The sequence below is a fragment of the Nerophis ophidion genome, linkage group LG10, assembly GCF_033978795.1.
Source record: "Nerophis ophidion isolate RoL-2023_Sa linkage group LG10, RoL_Noph_v1.0, whole genome shotgun sequence".
Taxonomy (NCBI): Eukaryota; Metazoa; Chordata; class Actinopteri; order Syngnathiformes; family Syngnathidae; genus Nerophis; species Nerophis ophidion.
In genome coordinates, this window is record NC_084620.1 from 11,474,083 (window position 1) to 11,491,041 (window position 16,959).

The window sequence follows — 16,959 nt, forward strand, 5'->3', positions numbered from 1 at the left end:
CTTTGAATGGTTGACCGAATACTTATTTTCCACCATAATTTACAAATAAATTCTTTAAAATTCCTACAATGTGAATTTATGGATTTTTTTTCCACATTCTGTCTCTCACAGTTGAAGTGTACCTATGATGAAAATTACAGACCTCTGTCATCATTTTAAGTGGGAGAACTTGCACAATCTGTGGCTGACTAAATACTTTTTTGCCCCACTGTATTTAAGATAGTAAGAAATGCAATTCATTTTCCGCAATGGAGGTGGTTATTATTAACTTAGAGGAATGGCTCCACTGTGTATAAAGATGCACAATTAGCAGTTATCTTGTAAGCCAGGAGTGTAATAACAATGTCTGGGTTGGTGATCGGCATTAATCTTCAATGGCGATGACATTCTTTTTCATGCATAGTGGCCGATCGATCGGCACATCCCTACTTTATTGTTGGTATTATCTTGTTTCTTCCTGTCTTTCCAGCTCCACCTCATCAAGCTCTGAGTGACGTTCTCACTGCAGTCCACCACTTTGACCTGGCTGGGTTCAGTCTAGCGTTTTCAAGCTGGACGAAGGAGAAGCGAATGGGCCCACGGGCCTGGCCTTTGTGCTGAGACATAGAACTTCTTGCCTTGTTGAGCACAGCACAGATAGCAGCACAGGTTCTTCAGGTTCTTCAGACGCACAGTGCCACTCACACGATGGGGTGAGTCTTTTACACACACACACACACACACACACGCACAACGTGACAGTACAAAAAAATACTTGAAAAAGTTCTCAGAAAGATGCAGTGCACATCTTGCATTGAATGCAATCAGAGAGTGTACTGATCTTGTAGTGAGATGCGCATTTTAGCTTCAAATCTAGCGTCAAGTCCTAGTTTTAATTTTCCTGAGGGAACTCTCCAGAAGAAATCACTAAAGTACTATCTATTTATCGAATTCTATATATACTCTCGGAACCTTATTGTGTGTCGTCCCATGAAGCTAATCTGCTACATGTGCTAGACAACTCTTGCGTGGTCTTTATGTATTCACACAAAGCTGCCGCTCTGCCAGCGTTACCATATGCCGCCATTGAGCTGCAACACAATAGCGGCCGTGTGCAGCCTACACTGTGTTTATGTGAAGTGCTTTTTTACCTGCTGTAACACAACACGTGCGGACACCTGAGCGCTCCTGTCAACAGAGACCGTCTGTCTTAACGCCTTGCAGGATAGCTTTTTGAAGTTTTTACTGTTTGTGAACGCACTTTAGGGTTTTTTTGATAAATGGTATCATCTTTATTTGTATTTCTTAGATTACATTTTTTTTGTCTAAAAACAAAAGTGAAACGGGTAAAGGTTAATACTAACAACTGATGATAACACAAAGCTATAATTTGTTTTATGTATGTACAGTAATTTTCACCTCCCTGTATCCTTTAATTTAATGGAAAAAGTTTGGACATCCGTGGATGATATGACATGCGAGTGCCTATTACAAAAAATATGACATCTGTAAGGCTGGAACTTCAGTAAAAGCCACAATGTAGTACATTAGTACTAGTGGTGTACCTATCTGATATTGCTATCGTCTGATATCATCAAAAACACAAGTATGTTTTCAAATGTGCTTACATGTCAAATGTGTAATAAAATCTCCAATACAAGGCCGTCAATAACAAATAGTTTAGAGTCGATAACAGAAATAGTTTAGAGTTGATAACACCTACAATGTTTCTCTGTTTGACTAATTTCACCTGATCAAACCTTTTGTAACATTCCACCAGTGTTTTCAAAGCAAAGTCTGTGTCGTCGCCGAAGGCCTAAAATGCATCAATAATGGACGTTTTTTTGGTTATTACAAATTTAAACAGTATTACTAACTGTCTGGAATTATACAGCGGTTTATCATTATACCATTACAATATATATATTTTTGTATATATTATATATGTGTATGTATGTGTATTTATATATCTGTTGTTCTTAACCTTTTTGGAGGTACCGAACCCCACCAGTTTCATATGAGCATTCATCAAACCCTTCTTTAGTGAAAAATATTTTTCTTTTTTTCAAATTTAAGACAAAGTTGTATGTTTTTTTTACTGGAACATACAATTAACCGTGCGTGAACATCAGCTTGTTCAAAGAACAAAACCAACACAGTGCATGAACTTACAACTAATTATACACCTGCAAATCAGATGGAACATTAGAGGGAACATTGTTAGGGGGTATCCATAATACGCCGTTAGAGATAAGTTTTTATTTACACAATGAGTCGGTTGTGTCTTCTTGACCTCCGCAGCGGAGGCTCCGCCGAACCCCTGAGGCTGACTCACCGAACGAACCCAGGTTTAGAACCACTGGTATATATATATGTTTATGTGTATAAATATGTAAATGTATATATTATGCTATGTACACTAAAAAAAATGGCAATGATGCATACATCAGGAGCCAAAGTAGGTGTCTTTAAGACATATTTTTGATTGATAAATGTAATATATTTAGTAATATTTTAATATATAATATACAATATTAACATATAATATAATAATAATAAACAATATAATAATTATAGATGTATAAATAATCAGTTCCTAATTGCATTGTAGCCCCTGAGTCCTAACTGAATCCCCCTCGACTAAAAACTCTCACATGTTGCTTTAGGATTAAGAGCAATTTTCCCCCTTTTTTTTAAGCACATTTAAAGAAATAGATTATGGTAATGGTGTAAAATTTAAATCTTTCAATGATACCAGTTTTCTTATTATGCTGTAAGACACCAGCTACTTGTTGTTATTGTTATGGTGGTCGCCACCAAGTAGAGCATGTGTGAGTCACATGTTAGTCTATGTGTGTACAAGGGTGACTTCTTCCCTCCTTTTTCTTTTTTCTTCTTGCCTCGCTCTGGACTTTGATTGGTGCAAGTGGTCCCCTGTAACACACCCTCCTCTTGTTTATGTTGAGACAGAAGGTTTTCCTACAATGGTTTATGTGTGACTTGTAGGGTGAAAATAACCATCAGCATATCGTAGTTAAATAAAGTATGTATGTAGAAACCAATCTTGGTAAAAACTTATGATACACGTCTCAGGGCATTCAATCGGTCGCAAATGTGAATTAGTGAATTATATTTATATAGCGCTTTTTCTCAAGTGACTCAAAGCGCTTTACATAGTGAAACCCAATATCTAAGTTACATTTAAACCAGTGTGGGTGGCACTGGGAGCAGGTGGGTAAAGTGTCTTGCCCAAGGACACAACGGCAGTAACTAGGATGGCACAAGCGGGAATCGAACCTGCAACCCTCAAGTTGCTGGCACGACCACTCTACCAACCGAGCTATACCGCCCCAAATGGAATGTTTGGTTTGTCTTAGGACAGGGGTCAGCAACCCGCGGCTCCGCAGCCACATGCGGCTCTTTAGTGCCGCCCTAGTGGCTCTCTGGAGCTTTTTCAAAAATATTTGAAAAATGGAAATGATGAGAGGAAAAAAACATATTTTTTGTTTTAATTTGGTTCTGTAGGAGGACAAACATGACACAAACCACCCTAATTTCTATAAAGCACACTGTTTATATTAAACATGCTTCACTGATTCGAGTATTTGGCGAGTGCCGTTTTGTCCCACTAATTTTGCCGGTTGTTGAACTCACCCTAGTTTGTTTACATGTACAACTTTTTACGACTTTCTCAGGCGTGATTTATTCCACTTCTTTTGTTCACCAAACTTATAACGTTGTGCATGAATGCACATAGGTGAGTTTTGTTCATGTTATTGACTTATGTGGAGTGTGCTAATCAGACATATTTGGTCACTGCATGACTGTAAGCCAATCGATGCTAACATGCTATTTAGGCTAGCTGTATGTACATATTGCATCATTATACCTTATTTGTAGCAGCTATCTTTGAGCTCATTTAGTTTTCTTTAAGTCCTCATAATTATATTTATATCTCATGACACATTATCTGTATGTAATATGGCTTTTAATTTTTTGCGGCTCCAGACAGATTTGTTTTTGTATTTTTGGTCCAATATGGCTCTTTCAACATTTTTGGTTGCCGACCCCTGTCTTAGAAGACCTTTCACCTCATGGACTTAGATTGGTCGGATCTAGCCTAGCAGCTGGTGCCAATACCTCAAGAGGCGTCATCAAATCATGCTCATAGACTTAGATTGCTGGTGCCAAAACCCCAAATAAAAAAAAAACAGAAGGGTGTGCCTGCGCAAGGATGGTTTTGCCGTATTGTGTAAAAACAACTGTTTTGTTGCAACGCGCAATCCTACTGTCAAAGCCAACAACTGTCGTTAAAGTGTCATTTCACCTTGTTAGCTTTGTGGTATTGTGTGGTAGAAATATCGCTGTGGATCGACGACTAACAGTCCAAAATAGTTGGAATACCCCAAGTTAGCATTCCATTCAGTTGTAAAAAAAAATGGGCCAAATGGCATCCTGGTCACCTTCTGTGACCACAATGTTTCTAACTCTTGTTTTTGTTGGACGCTTAATTTCAGAGTGTTTTAGGAATGGTTAAAAGGACAGTGTTGTTTGTGGGAGATAGATGGTGTCGCAGACCACCTCCTCTGTTTGGGGATGGTTTTTCAACCTTCACACCCTTGATGTTGAAAATAATTAATCGAGCTCATGGCACCATGCGAACTTGGGCTGACTTCCTCTGCTAATAGCCTTTCATTCAGAACATCTAACATTTGTGCAGATGCTGGCATATCAAAAATGTTGCCCTTAAGATGCGGTTGTAACTGCGGATAATGCTACTTTTCTTGTTGCATAACCGTAGAATTGACCCTCAGAGCGTGAGATCTTTGCAGCGTGTCAAATGTGACATCAAGCCTGTTCAAGTTCCAGTTCCACACATGCAAAAATGACCTCCAGGCGTTGCAAAGGAATTCCAAGAGAAAACAAGAAGAAGCAGTGTTATTGCGCAAGTTTGTCAGGGATTTCAGAAGGCCACTGCTTTACACATGGAGGGCTGGGACATCGACAGCCTCCCGAGAGGAATGCGATCACATACTAGACTACAAACACTAGCGATATTTGATTCCATAATATAAAATTTACGCCTCATGTGCATGTGACATGCACTATAAATTGCAAGACAAGTTATTTTTATGGAGCAACATTCGTACACAGGCAATTCAAGTGCTTTACATAAAATTACGAGAATGCAAAAATAAAAATACAATAATCCTGATTCAAATTAAAATCGTAAAATATAATCATAAAAACAATCATAATTCTTATTTAAATCATTGTGTAGTTCAAATACCATCAGTAGTCATATGCTCAAATAAATAAGTGTTTTCAGCCTGGATTTGAACATTGCAAACGTTGAGGCCTATCTCACAGTTTCAGGAAAACTTGCAGATTTGAAGAGCATAAAACAAAAACGCAGCCTTACCAAATTTGGTCCTGACTCTGGGCACCTCCCTGAGGTTCTCAAGGTTAGAGACAGTTCATATGGTTCTAACATGTCAGATATGTACTTTGGCACAAGACCGTGAAAAGACTTGTACACAAGCAGAGCTGTTTTAAAGTCCTTTGAGCAACAGGAAGCCAGTGCAGTGACCGTTCTGCACTAATATCGTCATATTTCCTGGTTCCTGTCGGGACTCGAGCAGCAGCATTCTGCATGTACTGCAGATACTGACAGCTTGTTTAGACAGCCCAGTGATAAGGCCATTATAGTGGTCTAACCTGCTGGAAACAAATGCATTGATTAGTCTTTGTAAATCGGATTTAGATGCTATACATTAGATTTTAGCAATGTTTTAGGTGGTAAAAAGCTGCTGATGTTATTGACTTAATGTGACTGTTAATGTTCAAGTCTGAGTCACTTATTACTCATAGATTTCTAACCTGATTATTAGGTTTCAAGGTGAGGTTTTCAAGGTGACTAATAATAGTTGCTCTTTGTTTCTGTGGGCCACCAACAAAGATTTCAGTTTTGTCTGAGTTTAGCTAAAGAAAATTGTTTTGCATCTGCACACATGTGTGTGAATTAAGCACATTTCACTTTTCCCAGGAGCCATTGCATTTACTCAGATGTCCCGTTTGAAGTTGTCAAGTCATCAGATTTCAGTCAGGTCAGCTGAGAGCCATCATACAGCACATTGTCGGCATGCTCAGAAAGATCATCCAATCCAAGATGTTCTCAATGTTTGTCCTTTGATCTCAACCACTTATTCACATCTGGACCTCCATTACACGCATTCTTTAACACGCGAGATTAGTTGCCAGGCTCTCATTGTCACTCAAATCACACTAACTGTGTCCATGAATGCACCTTGGAAGAATGCAGATGAATGCCACAAGTGGGACTTGGGGTCTTTTGTTCACCAGCTCGAGTTTGGGTTTTTCAGACGTGCGACGAGAAGACGAAAATGCAGGAGGACGACAAAGGAGGAGAGGCGGGCGAGGACGACCAAGGCGAGAAGAGCAGCAGCGACGAAGGCTTCATGGGCATGACGCCGCTACTGCAAGCTCACCACGCCATGGAAAAGATGGAGGAGTTTGTACACAAGGTCAACACTTGCACTTTATATCACTTACAGTGCAGAAGTACAGTACTGGAGTATTGTTGGAAGTAATAATTTCATAACTACATGAACACACCTTATGCAGTAAGTACACTAATAGAACAATTACATACAAGGATGAATTCAAACCATAATTAAAAAGTGCATATTGGGTGGAAGAAGTGTGACTAATGAGACCACGACACTGTTGATCCTCTCACATGTCCAAGTATACCATCTTCATCCTTCACGATGATCACCGCATTTCACTTTACAAATAACAATAAATATGTTAATGATGATAAAATAAATACATACAATGTTCACTATACTTTGGTGCACTGCCCTAAGTGTCTTCCTCATGCTTTGGGACATAATAAAGGGCGAAAAGTTTACCTAAAAAAAAAGGAAAGTAACATCATTCTTCCACAGTGTAGTGGCGGCCGACTTCGAACCACACCCCCAATGTATCAGCATTTTTTTCCCCCCCAGTACTTTTTCTTTTTGTACTGTATTCATCATTTATGAGCGTACTAAGTAACCACCGAGAAAAAGTAACCATCCTTTCTCCTTGCCAGGTGTGGGAAGGTCGTTGGCGTGTCATTCCTCACGACGTGCTCCCTGATTGGTTGAAGGACAACGACTTCCTGCTCCATGGCCACAGACCCCCCATGCCTTCTTTCCGCGCCTGCTTCAGGAGCATCTTCAGGATCCACACAGAGACGGGCAACATCTGGACACACCTGCTAGGTGACACACTTATTTAATTCGATTGAATGTAGGGATGTCCCGATCCAGGTTTTTGCACTTCCGATCCGATACCGATATTGTTTTTGCACTTCCGATCCGATACCGATACTGGCCTATCTGAGCATGTATTAAAGTTTAAAGTTATTTAGCCTACTTAGTTGTCAGATTCATGCTGAAAAGGATTTTAGTACTCTTGATAACAACTAGCCTTAGCCACTAGAATTAGGTGAGTTTGAATAATACACAATAGTTGGTATTCAAGGATAAACACAAAATATCAAAAATTATACATGACAAACAGAAATTGCATCATTAAACAGTAAAAAAGTGAACAGTATAAAGTGCAAATAATGCTGTAAACATTAAAAAAAGCAAAGCACACAAAAAAACCTGACTGGGATAAAATGTCTATAACTCAGCATCAATACTTGCTCTTGAACAAGTGTAAACTTAAAAAAGAATATATATATATATATGTATCTACACACTCCCTTCAATTGTTTGCCCCAGTCAGGGGGGGCAAACAATTGAAGTCCAAGCATAATGGGGAGATTCTTTCTAACAAAGACGAGCACTTCAAGATGCTCAGGTGTCAGCCTGCTCCTGTGTTCATCTATGATGAGTGCTAAAAAGTCTCTTACTCGCAAGAGTCATTAAAATGTCTTACAACTTTACCACCACGCTTGACTTTATTGTGGCATGTTTTGCACTCCACCTCTTCATCTTTTTTGTTTTGTAGGATAAAATAATCCCACACAGCTGACATTTTTACCGTAACTTTTAATTCACACGGCCGTCTGAACGGTTAGAACGCAGACCTGTGGATGTTTTGAAGGTGTTCTGGAAAATGCGGAACAGAGTTTAGGCAGTAGCAGAAGAGTGGAATGTATTATTTAAATCAGTGTGTTGGAAAACACGGACCGGAGTTTTTTTTAAAAATTGGATCTAGATCGGCATTTTCCCCATGCCTTACCAATGCGCATTTTTTGGCAAATATCGGCGGCCGATCCGATCCAAATATCGGATCGGGACAACCCTAATTGAATGATGTCACCTTCATTCATTCTTCTAAAAGAAAAACACTCCTTTGGATCCCCTCCCGACAATAAACTGTTGATGCCACCCGCTGGTCACCTTTTTAATAATGTTTTTCCCCCAACTCTCCAGGCTGCCTGTTCTTCCTCTGCCTGGGCATGATGTACATGTTCCGACCCAACATGTCCTTTGTTGCGCCTGTCCAGGAGAAGGTGGCCATCGGAATGTTCTTCCTGGGCGCCATCCTCTGCCTCTCCTTCTCCTGGCTCTTTCACACAGTCTACTGCCACTCAGAGGGCGTGTCCAGAGTCTTCTCCAAGTAGGCAACACACGCACATCATATATTGTTACACTTTCCCCATAAAGAAATCATGTAAATTCACTGTGTTTTCCGCACTACGGTTAAAGTTAAAAGTTAAAGTACCAATGATTGTCACACACATACTAGATGTGGCGAAATTATTCTCTGCATTTGACCCATCACCTTTGATCACCCCCTGGGAGGTGAGGGGAGCAGTGGGCAGCAGCAGTGCTGCGCCCGGGAATCATTTTATGGTGATTTAACCCCCAATTCCAACCTTTTAATGCTGAGTGCCAAACAGGGAGGTAATGGGTCCCATTTTCATAGTCTTTGGTAAGACTCGGCCAGGATTTGAACTCTCAACCTACCGATCTCAGAGCGCAACGGGATATAAGCCGCACCCTTTACATTTCAGGAGAACATTTTTTTTTAAATATATTTGTCGCACCGGACTATAAGCCACAGATATATACGTTGTGAATTGTAAATGTTTATTTACATACCTTAATTGTTTCCCAACGGTGTCTGTAACACGGCAGTAAAATGGCTGATCAAACAAAACAGAAGTCATCGTCATGGACCGACAATCTGCGGAAGCTACAGTAGCTCTCCAATCAGCTAAAGAGACTCAATAACTCCACAGTGATGTTTTGGTGAATATGCAGCACTGAAACAATTTTTAAAAAATGCCATTGTAAGTTAACAATACTAACAAACACACTCATAGACATGTTAACCTTTTAGCGAATGCTTATGACGCTAGCTCTAGCTTCATTACATTGCAATAGCACGGAGAAAAGTGCATGAAAACTCTCCTACAGACATCACACATTTAGTAAAAAAAATGTAAATTCCATTCTGTTTTGTAAGGCGGTGTGTCACGATGTTTTTAGCATTCAATCAGTCGTTGTAAGGTTTTGCATTAGTTTTCCTACAAATCAAATATACCGGGCCCTAGACATACTGTTTTTTCTAAATTTGCCCCCCCCCCAAGTTAAAGTAATTGCCCGTCCATTTCCTACCGCTTGTCCCTTTTGGGGTCGCGGGGGGACGCTGGAGCTTATCTCAGCCTACTCAGTGGCCTAGTGCAGTGGTTCTCAACCTTTTTTCAGTGATGTACCCCCTGTGAAAATGTTTTTAATTCAAGTACCCCCTAATCAGAGCAACGCATTTTTGGTTGAAAGAAAGAGATACAGAAGTAAAATGTCATCAGTTTCTGATTTATTAAATTGTATAACAGTGCAAAATATTGCTCATTTGTAGTGGTCTTTCTTGAACTACTTGGAAAAAAAGATATAAAAATAACAAATTTGTCGAAAAATAAACAAGTGATTCAATTATAAATAAAGATTTCTACACATAGAAGTAATCATCAACTTAAAGTGCCCTCTTTGGGGATTGTAATAGAGATCCATCTGGATTCATCAATTTAATTCTAAACATTTCTTCACAAAAAAAGATATCTTTACTATCAATATTTATGGAACATTTTCACAAAGAAATCTAGCTGTTGAAACTGAATATTGCATTGGTGCATTTCTTTTCAGTTTATGAACTTACATTCATATTTTGTGGAAGTATTATTCAATAGATATATTTATAAAGGATTTTTGAATTGTTGCTATTTTTAGATTTTTTTTTAAAAATCCCACTTAAATAAATAAATAAATAAATGGGTTGTACTTGTATAGCGCTTTTCTACCTTCAAGGTACTCAAAGCGCTTTGACACTACTTCCACATTTACCCATTCACACACACATTCACACACTGATGGAGGGAGCTGCCATGCAAGGCGCCAACCAGCACCCATCAGGAGCAAGGGTTAAGTGTCTTGCTCAGGACACAACGGACGTGACGAGGTTGGTTCTAGGTGGGATTTGAACCAGTGACCCTCGGGTTGCCCACGGCCACGCTCCCACTGCGCCACGCCGTCCCTTACCCCTTGGCATACGGTATGTCAGGTACCCGCAGGGGTACGCGTACCCCATTTGAGAACCACTGACCTAGAGGTTTGATTGTCCGCCCTGAGATTGATAGGTTGTGAGTTCAAACCCTGGCTGAGTCATACCAAAGACTATACAAATGGGACCCAATGCCTCCCTGCTTGGCACTCAGCATCAAGAGTTGGAATTGGGGTTTAAATCACCAAAAATGATTCCCGGGCATGGCCATTGCTGCTGCTCACTGCTCTCCTCACCTCCCAGGGGGTGATGAAGGGTGATGGGTCAAATGCAGAGGGGTAATTTCGCCACACTTAGTGTGTGTGTGTGTGTGACAATCATTGGCATTTTAACTTTAACATTGGACGATTTAGTAAGTATAAATAGTTTTAGTCAAATTGTGAAACTTACAAACGTTGCTTTGAGATGATGAGTGAAGAATCCTTTCAGGCAGAAACGCTAGTTTTACTTGTGACCATCGATATTTTGTGGTGTGCAGGTTGGACTACAGCGGCATCGCCTTCCTGATCATGGGATCCTTTGTGCCGTGGCTCTACTACTCCTTCTACTGCTCCCCTCAGCCTTGCTTCATCTACCTGATGGTGGTGTGCGTGCTGGGACTGGCCGCCATCACCGTGTCTCAGTGCGACTTCTTCGCCACGCCGCAGTACCGAGGAGTCCGAGCAGGTGTGGTCTCCCTCGTGCTGCGCCCTCTGCGCTCCGTCAGCGTGTTGTTCATCCGCCGCTTCTTCCCCTCAGGTGTGTTCGTGGGTCTGGGTCTGAGCGGCGTGGTGCCCACCCTTCACTTTGTGATCAGCGAGGGTCTCATTAAGGCCACCGCCATCGGACAGATCGGCTGGCTCTTCCTCATGGCCACGCTCTACATCACAGGAGCCTGCTTGTACGCCGCTCGCATCCCAGAGAGGTTCTTCCCCGGCAAGTGTGACATCTGGGTAGGTCTCTATTTTTTTTTTTATTCGATACTTGGTCATGTTACACTTTTAGTATCTTCAAGCACATTGGGTCAAATCAGGTGTCCTAATCCACTGCAACCAGCAGAGGGCACTGTTGATTCCAGCTTGTGCTCTTCATTCCTTAGCATTTAACAAATATTGTTCTACAAATGTGCATAAATGTAGAAAATACACAAATATAAATCCAATGTTGAAAAAAAATTTCACAGTCATTAAAAACAAATACTGTACATTTACATTTGTAAAAATAGTAACTCCCATTTAAAAGTAATACTTTACTGGGTTTCTCAAACTGTGGTATGTGTACCACTAGTTGTACACAGGTTCCATATTGTGGTAAGCAAAAGAAAAATCACTAGATGAAAGTACAGTGTTTTATTTTCCTATATTCAAACAGGGTTGTTGTTCAAACTGTGTGTAATGTTACAGTGGCCAAAAATATTAAATATACTTTTACCTTGTTCATACCTACTGTGCTACGGAATTTAAAGGCCTACTGAAATGAGATTTTCTTATTTAAATGGGGATAGCAGGTCCATTCTATCTGTCATACTTGATCATTTTGCGATATAACCATATTTTTGCTGAAAGGATTTAGTAGAGAACATCCACGATAAAGTTCGCAACTTTCGGTGCTAAGAGAAAAGCCCTGCCTCTACCGGAAGTCACAGACGATGACGTCACACGTGTGATGGCTCCTCACATATTCACATTGTTTTAATGGGAGCCTCCAACAAAAAGTGCTATTCGGATGGAGAAAACGACAACTTCCCCATTAATTTGAGCGAGGATGAAAGATTCTTGTTTGAGGATATCAATAGCGACGGACTAGAAAAAAAAACGGGGGGGGAAAAACGAGTTAAAATAAATTAAAAAAACGTGATAGCATTGGGACGTATTCCGATGTTTTTAAACACTTTTACTAGGATATTTCTGGGAAATCCCTTATCTTTCTATTGTGTTGCTAGTGTTTCAGTGAGTTAAATAGTACCTGATAGTCGGAGGTGTGTCTCCACGGGTGTGTTGACGCGCAGTGTCTCAGGGGAGTCGACGGCAACTCCATGGACGGCACAAGCTCAGCTTTTCTCCGATAAGCGACTTTTTAACCACAATTTTCTCACCGAAACCTGCTGGTTGACATTCCGTCTTGATTCATGTTCGCTTGACAGCTCTGATCCATAGTAATGTTTCACCTCCAGGAATTTTAAACAAGGAATCACCGTGTGTTTGTGTGGCTAAAGGCTAAAGCTTCCCAACTCCATCTTTTTATTGTGACTTCTCCAATATTAATTGAACAAATTGCAAAAGATTCAGCAACACAGATCTCCAAAATACTGTGTAATTATGCCGTTAAAGCAGACGACTTTTAGCTGTGTGTGTGTGCAGCGCTCATACTTCCTAAAAACCCGTGACGTCACGCGTACACGTCATCATTACACGACGTTTCCAGGACGAAACTCCCGGGAAATTTAAAATTGCAATTTAGTAAACTAACCCGGCCGTATTGGCATGTGTTGCAATGTTAATATTTCATCATTGATATATAAACTATCAGACTGCGTGGTTGGTAGTAGTGGGTTTCAGTAGGCCTTTAAATGGTGGTCATTATGGTGGTACTTGGAGAAAACCAAGTATTTTCTGAGGTGGTACTTGCTCAAAAATGTTTGAGAGCCACCGCTGTACTGTATATTACATTTTGGAAAAGAAAAATTCGTTTTGGGGGAGAAATTATCCCGTTTAAAATTAATACTGTTTTTAATGACAAATTCATTTAAATATAATGTACATATTTAAAAAAACATCAAGAGCTAAAGTTAAAAAAAACACTGAAAACATATTAGAAATGAATAAAAAATAGGTTTTGTTTTGCGATTTCGAACCAACACATAGTAATACAAAAAGAAGAATGTACAAAAGCTTTTGAATAAAATGTTGGGCTGGCAAACACTTTACAAATGTAATCCCAATCAATTGCATTGCCCGTAGTCAACTCGTATTTAATTGCAATTAATTTCAGATACATATAAGAATGTTCTCACGTTTAATAAGTGTGCCTCAGACCAGTGGTCCCCACCCGTACATTTGCTACCGGGCTGCAGAGAAAACATTAAATAATTTAGAAACGACTTCATTTTCTCCAACTTAACTTTTGGTTGTCCCACTAGACACACCCATAAGCTTATTTATAGATGTACAATAAAACTCTTCATAGGAAGTTGCCATTTGTTATCTTTGTGACATGATACAATGCACATTAACAAACATAAAAATATGATTGATTGTAGCCGAAGGCTGATTTCCATCTGCATCTCATTGCAAAGAAGCAAGCCCAGTGCTCCCACTAATTCAGGGTTAGAGTGAGCTGTACTTTTCATGCACTTATTTTTGCTGTTTTTATCTGACACAAGTGGAAAGCTGGTCCCTGAAAATAATGCCTACATTAAATCGGTCTGTGGTGCAAAAAAGGTTGGGGACCCCTGTCTTAGACAGATCCTTTCAAGTGTTTAATATTATCCATGTGGGACTAATGCAAACATTTGTCTATAAAATATTTTGTTTTTTTAAACATCTCAATACAAAATAGACACACACACACACACACACACACACACACACACACACACACACACACACACACACACACACACACACAGAGCACCTGCACACGGGTATGGTGTTTCAAAAAAAAAAAAATGGTGCTGTTTAAGGAAATACCGTTGACTGCAAATTATGGTGTTTACTTTGAGCGCCCTAATAAAAATATATAAAAATATTACTTGAATTTGTCATATAATCAAATGTACACTCTTTTATACCGTGTCCATAAAATGTATTCATAAGTTTATAATTTTACTTTAAAAGTAAATGATTGTAAAATGACAATTAAGAAATTGAAGTTTTTTTTGCGTCTGCCTCACAATACGAAGGTCCTGCAGTCCTGGGTTCAAATCCAGGCTCGGGATCTTTCTGTGTGGAGTTTGCATGTTCTCCCCGTGAATGCGTGGGTTCCCTCCCGGTACTCCGGCTTCCTCCCACTTCCAAAGACATGCACCTGGGGATAGGTTGATTGGCAACACTAAAATTGGCCCTAGTGTGTGAATGTGTATGAATGTTGTCTGTCTATCTGTGTTGGCCCTACGAGGAGGTGGCGACTTGTCCAGGGTGTACCCCGCCTTCCGCCCGATTGTAGCTGAGATAGGCCCCAGCGCCCCCCGCGACCCCGAAAGGGAATAAGCGGTAGAAAATGGATGGATGGATGGAAGTTTTTTTGTTTTGTTTTTACCTCATTTAATAATTGACAAATATGTATGTGGATATAAAGCACATCAATATTATACTCTATTTGGAGCAATAATGACAATAATCTCATGGATGTATGTGTGTCACATGCAACGTGTATACAACGTGAGTACAATAAACGAATAAGATTTCAATATCTCATCAGTAGCTTTTGTAATATTTTTTCCAACGGTTAAAACAACCTACTGGAAACTAGTAATTTCTTTATCCAATATGAATAATATTGATGCTTAAATATTGTTTTGATGACGGACATCTTTTTTTCTTTTCTCCGTGTTCCATAGTTTCACTCTCATCAGCTGTTCCACATCTTGGTGCTGGCCGGTGCTTTTGTTCACTTCCACGGTGTCTGCAACCTGCAGGAGTTTCGCTACACAGCTGGAGCAGGCTGCACCGAGGACGGCATGCTCTAACTCGCACACAGTTCACTTGTACCTTACTTACTACAGGGAGCAGCGCTTCTTTCTAACAACGCACACCCACTAAAGTGGCTTGTTGTGTCCAAGTTGGCCTGACAGGGGGTGCTTATTCCAAACTGACAGGAAAAGGTTCCCGTTTTTGAACCTTGTCTGCTTTTTGCAGACGTTGCTCCTACTTCAAAACACTTCTCAACTAGCTCACAACTTGACCTACAATAACCACACATTTTGGACATGTTTAAGATTTCTATTGCATTTTTCTATTAAAACTGGACATTTTTGTTAGTTTGGATGCAGTTTTCTAATTCACGTCTGAGAGCATTCATATTTGGGGGGAAAAAACAGAGAATATACTTGAATATCTTTTACCATTGTGAATATTATGGGGTGGAGGGGTTTCATAGTCACTTTGAAATAAAATTAAAAAAAATCTACTTTTCCATGTAAATAAGATTTCTAAATTTTGGTTCTAGATTTGTATAAAATATATATTACAAAAAAGAATAAACAATATTTTGGTGACGATAAGGGTTGCTGCAGTTATTTCATTTATGCAAGAAGAGTATTTAACGAGTCACTTTTTTCTCAGCTTTGTGCTTGGAACCAAAACTTTATTTTATTGCTCGGAATATTTTCTTAATTTGCCCATTTATGTGTCTTTTTTTCTTTTATTGCGTCTGACTAAACCAAACCTGAAGACATAAATCCATCAAAAGATACCAACAAACTGCTGAACTTTTACAAATGTTTTGTTCTGATGAAAAATACTGATTTATTTTCTCATGGAATTTATTTGATTGATTTTGTGTTAATTTATTATGACTGGGATGTGGTTTTTTGTTGATGGGAGTGACAGAGACCTTTACATCTGCTGTATCGTTCTAATAAAAGCTTTTTTAAAAAAGTCTTATTTTCCGTTGTCACATTTCTGTGTAGATTTCACACCAGTAAATACCTGACAGGGATCCAGTAGTAGGACACACCTGCAGCCAACAATGAGGTGATGACGTGGGGATACATGCCACTCAACATTTTTTTATACTCTTAAGTAGCTTATTGCCTTTACTCATGTTATTTTACACTTATACCATTATTTTACAGTTTATATGGCACGAGTTCATCCTGGCTTTTCACCCGTAGGCCACTAGATGACAAAACCTCAAAAAAAAGTTTTAAAGGACTAGTCATGCACAAGTTGGCCACGAAAGGACGCTACTACAAGATGGCATTAAACTTCCAAAAACAATACTGACAAAAGTACATACAAGTTTTAGTTACACAAATTGGCCACAAGAGGGCACTACTACAACTTGACAAACTTTTAAAGCTTTGACAAAGTACTATTTATGCATACATTGGCCACGATAAGGCGCTACTTCAGTGATTTGCTTTTAGAAATATATATATACATATATACACATCTATATACATATACACATATATATACACATATACAAATATATACACACATATACACATACATATGTATATACACATATACATACACATGTATGCATATACATATATATACACATATACATATACATACACATATATATATATACATATATATAAATAAAAATATATATACATGTGTATATACATACACATATATATACATACATATATATGTACACAAATACATTTATATATACATATATACACATATATATATATTTATATATATACACACATATATATATATATACACACACACATAC

General features: G+C 39.2%; 1 protein-coding gene across 1 annotated transcript; it reads left to right on the plus strand.

Annotated features, from left to right (window-relative positions):
* Window positions 1-521: 521 nt before the first annotated feature.
* Window positions 522-15,766, plus strand: adipor2 (adiponectin receptor 2; the record flags this gene model as incomplete). The annotated part of the gene is made up of 7 exons (XM_061912854.1): window positions 522-692; window positions 6,363-6,524; window positions 7,097-7,268; window positions 8,436-8,622; window positions 11,045-11,232; window positions 11,305-11,498; window positions 15,104-15,766. Coding segments are annotated over 7 exons (1,203 nt in total), but the record flags the coding sequence as incomplete, so codon positions are not given.
* Window positions 15,767-16,959: the final 1,193 nt, after the last annotated feature.